Source organism: Penaeus chinensis, chromosome 5 (assembly GCF_019202785.1).
Source record: "Penaeus chinensis breed Huanghai No. 1 chromosome 5, ASM1920278v2, whole genome shotgun sequence".
NCBI lineage: Eukaryota > Metazoa > Arthropoda > Malacostraca > Decapoda > Penaeidae > Penaeus > Penaeus chinensis.
Genome location: NC_061823.1, coordinates 11,323,268 through 11,327,239, shown reverse-complemented (window position 1 = coordinate 11,327,239; position 3,972 = coordinate 11,323,268). Strand labels below are relative to the sequence as shown.

The 3,972-nt window shown below is 34.7% G+C and overlaps 1 protein-coding gene across 1 annotated transcript in view; it reads right to left on the bottom strand.

Annotated features, from left to right (window-relative positions):
• LOC125025716 (exosome complex component RRP45-like) overlaps nt 1-3,652 on the bottom strand; it is a 3,681-nt gene extending 29 nt beyond the window's left edge. Inside the window, exons 1-4 of the mRNA XM_047613867.1 lie at nt 2,901-3,652; nt 2,414-2,650; nt 1,081-1,323; nt 1-640 (exon numbers count right to left, since the gene is read on the bottom strand). The exon at nt 1-640 is cut by the window's left edge and continues 29 nt beyond it. Of these exons, the coding sequence (XP_047469823.1) occupies nt 134-640; nt 1,081-1,323; nt 2,414-2,650; nt 2,901-3,140 (1,227 nt within the window). The 5' untranslated portion in view covers nt 3,141-3,652 and the 3' untranslated portion in view covers nt 1-133. The remainder of the gene's footprint in view (nt 641-1,080; nt 1,324-2,413; nt 2,651-2,900) is intronic.
• Between the last annotated feature and the right edge of the window lie 320 nt (nt 3,653-3,972).

The following is a 3,972-nucleotide window of genomic DNA, read 5'->3' as shown; positions in this document are numbered from 1 at the left end:
GTCATACAGTACTGTTATATATTCATTCTTTAAGTCTAATAACAGGTCAACCATTAGAAAGTGTATGTGGAGACACTAGTATACAAAAATCAAAAAGTGAATGTTGGGACTATTGCTACCACACCAAGAAATTCTACTGTAAATCTTTTGCAGTTAGGGTCTGTTCAGTCTCTTCTTCTTCACTATCACTCACTGAAGTTGGTTTCTTCTTTTTGTTATTTGCAGCTGCTTGAACTGGTTTCTTTGGACTACTTGACTCCATGGACTCCTCTTCTTCCTCTTCTTCGGAATCATACATACGGTCTTCTATTTTGGGGCCCTCTTCTTCCATAGGTTCCTCAGGGACGACAAACTCCCCTCTTATCTCATTTTCAATTAACTCATCAATTTTCTTTCTTCTATATGAAGTATCTGATACAAGACAATTTGTATATCCAGCTGGTTTAATGACAGATTTTCTTTTCATCACATCATCATCCACCACCCTAGCAACCATCTCAGCTGATGCCTTGGCCTTTAAGAAAGCATTCTGAATGCAGTTCATGATTTCACGTTTTTGAAGTGCAACTCTACCGGGGAACATCATGGATGTAATCTCTCCATGTGGGTTGAGGCCTACAATTAGTTTGCCAGACATCACCTGTTAAAATAACAAACAAACATTTTTAGTTGTTTTTTGTCACATCCTATCAATCTCAACATGGTTATGGTAGTTTATCTCTGAATGCACCTGTAAAAACTAATGAGCTTTGAAGTTTGCCTTTGGGTTATGCATTTCTATTACGGTTATTTTTGCAATTTATAACAAAAATACCCATGAAAAGCTATATGCCGATTACATTTTATGCAACAGGCATATGTTTTGGCATATATGCTTTTGTTACCGGAAAGGAGGTAACAGTATTACCTTACAAGCATGACTTCTTGAGACTGATCCAAGCTCTCAACAGTAATGTCATATGTAATGAGAACTTTACTTGAGGTACCTATAACATTACTTCTGGTGTATATAAATTCAAATGTGGCATCTATGCAAACTAAAATCACATACAGTAAGTACCAATTAAAAGTAAGACTTACTCTCTCTTCCAAATCTGAAGGGTCCATTAGCATATGGCATTTCTCATCCACCATAAAGAAGGCATAAGTCAGGCAGACAGGAACTTTCTTCATGAAGGTTGGTATGGGTTCTCGTTCCTCCAGGGTGTGGATTGTTACTCGGCCATCCTCTTCCACAGTAACATCTGGTCTGTGGAAGTGGCGAAGGGCTGCTACGCTAGCAAGATTGCAAGCATCTCCAAGATTTCCTGCATGGTTGAGGACCTTTTGAGGTGTGGGGAAAAATGTAATATTAGAAAACTTGAATAGGGATATGAGAGCAGGTGGAGGTATTGCAACATTTTTAAAAATGGAGATAAATATAAGTAAACATGAAAAAGCAAAGAGCAGTTATATTTCCTTAAGCTTATGAAATTAACTGAAATCTTTTCAAGGCCAAGCAATGACTTTTGTAACTGGTGTTTCTCTGCATATATATTATAATTTGTATCAACATAAAATGGAAACACTCTTCAAATGCATTGCATGACATATACCAAAAGACTCAACATCTTTGAGTTTAATATTTCGACAAATCAATATATTGTTGAGAAACATAAAAGACATTGAGAGACCACACAAAAAAAATTATATCTTATTTTGGTTTAACCCAATGTCTGTGGGTTTTGTACTGACCCCTTTAGATTTTTGTGAGTTTTGTTACATACAGATGGCTCCACATATACTCAGCCACCAAGGAGTCTATCAGTTGGCCCTAGTGACCATGCCTGATTTCCCCATTCCTTGAATTTGCAGGAAAATGTCTTTTTCTTTCTAATACTATTAATACTGACATTGTTATAATTCTCATTGATATTATGATTATTAAATTGTTATTAAAATATCAATAACATCAGACAATAAAATAATAGATATGAAACTTTCAAAAAAATCAAGGAAAAGGGTAAACAGGTGTGATAGGTAAGACTAATAGCTGACTCCTTGGTGACTAGGCATTTGCAGAGCCATCTATGTGTAAAGACAATAGATAAACTTTTATTACAGTGGCCATGGCATTGTAGTCTTACCACCCACACTAATTGGGTTAAGGATATTATCTTTACTGTAACTTTTTCTTTTTCCTCCCTTGATTATCTTTGACTGCATGATTTGCTGATTAATACTCTTACCTCCTTTCCATTAGTGTGAAGAATCTATTTATACATTAAATAAAACAGTAGCTACACTATCCCCTCTGCTTCTAAAACAGTTATATATAAACTAACTTAAATATATTCCATTTATTTACATGAATATCCTAAAAGCATTACAAATTAAACCAAAACCTAGAGTAAAAGAGTAAAAACATGCTTACAGTGACATCAACCCTCAGCTGCCAAACACTCTCCTCTGCCAAGATACACAATGATTCAAGGTCAAGGCAACGAGACTCCTTGATATTACGATCCAAGATTTGCTGCAGCTCTTCAACCAGATCGTTTCCTCTTCCTTGTTCAAAGTGCGGTGCTGCCATGGGTGACAAATGGACAGAAATCGAAATTTTGCCTTCACTTGGTCTTGACGGTCTGGGTTCAACTACTTCACATGTTACCTAAAAAGAGATATTGGTCAGGGAAACATTTAGTGAATGTAACCTGTGGAAAAGAAAGAAAGAAAGAAAGAAAGAAAGAAGAAGAAAAAGAAACAATGGTATTCCAAAAATTCATTAATCTTTCTGTAATATTATTTTAAAATATACTCAGCACTGAAACACAAGAAAATAATACTAGGTAATGATACTAATAACAAAAGATGTGAACTCTACAATGCAGTAAGTCATATAGAAAAGGCTAAAGACATACCTGTGCTAAAACCCGTGTTAGTCCTAGTGTTACTGTGCAGGATCCAAAATCTTTGCCGAAACTGATATTTATATCACGCACTTCCAGAAATTCTCTGTTATCATGCCTCAGCCCTTTCTGGATAGCTGTTATTACTGAATTACGCTCACATGAGCTCAGAGGTGTCTCCTTCATTTTTACCTGAAAAACAAAAGTTTCAGAATGGCAATACAGTTTAAAATATATTGTTCTTAAAGACATACAAAACAAGCTGTATTCAGTATTTATAAAAAAAATTACCAAGATCTATGATGAGAAAAACAGTCCAAGTAATATTCCTTAAAGGCATTTGATAAATAAGTTGGCACGGGTTCCATGCCAACCACTGACATTTCTCTAGCTAGATGAAACACTCTAGCCTATATGTTGATAAACCTGGTGGTTGGAAAGGTGGTTTTGAAATGAAGATACCCATAATGAAAGTACTCAGGGTCTGAAGATTCTGGGCTAAGAAAAGTCTTTTTCATATATTTAATAGTTCTACAGCTCAAAGAATAATTTTTCCATCTGCTTACAAACTTTCAATACCTACCATATTTCATTCTCATTCATAATATCCTTGATAATGATTAAGAGGAAGAAGTAAGTAAATAAGGAAAGAAGATCTAGTTTTACTTGTAACAAAACTGCTAGAGCATTATTTTGTTTCGTAAAGAGTAAAACATAAATGACGCAAAATACATTAACAGTAAACACATTAAATACATTTTGTCAAATACATATGAAAGTGAGAATGACACAAGAATATAACAGCAGGTCATATGAAAGCACATGGCAAATCATTGTCACCATTTCACTGTGTTAACAGGAAAATTGCATGGATTAATGATTAGTGGCTAAATAAACCACTATCAGCTTTTTATATTAATCCTGTGCTCTCTATTACAAGACAAGGCCTCTATCTGACCCCTTACTATAATTCAATATGCAATATTTTATACTGCAATATAGTGGATTTTCATAATTTCAGCCATGTCATAGTATATGCTTTACCTGCAAAATGTGTAAGTGCAAATGTACGTTTCTATCATTA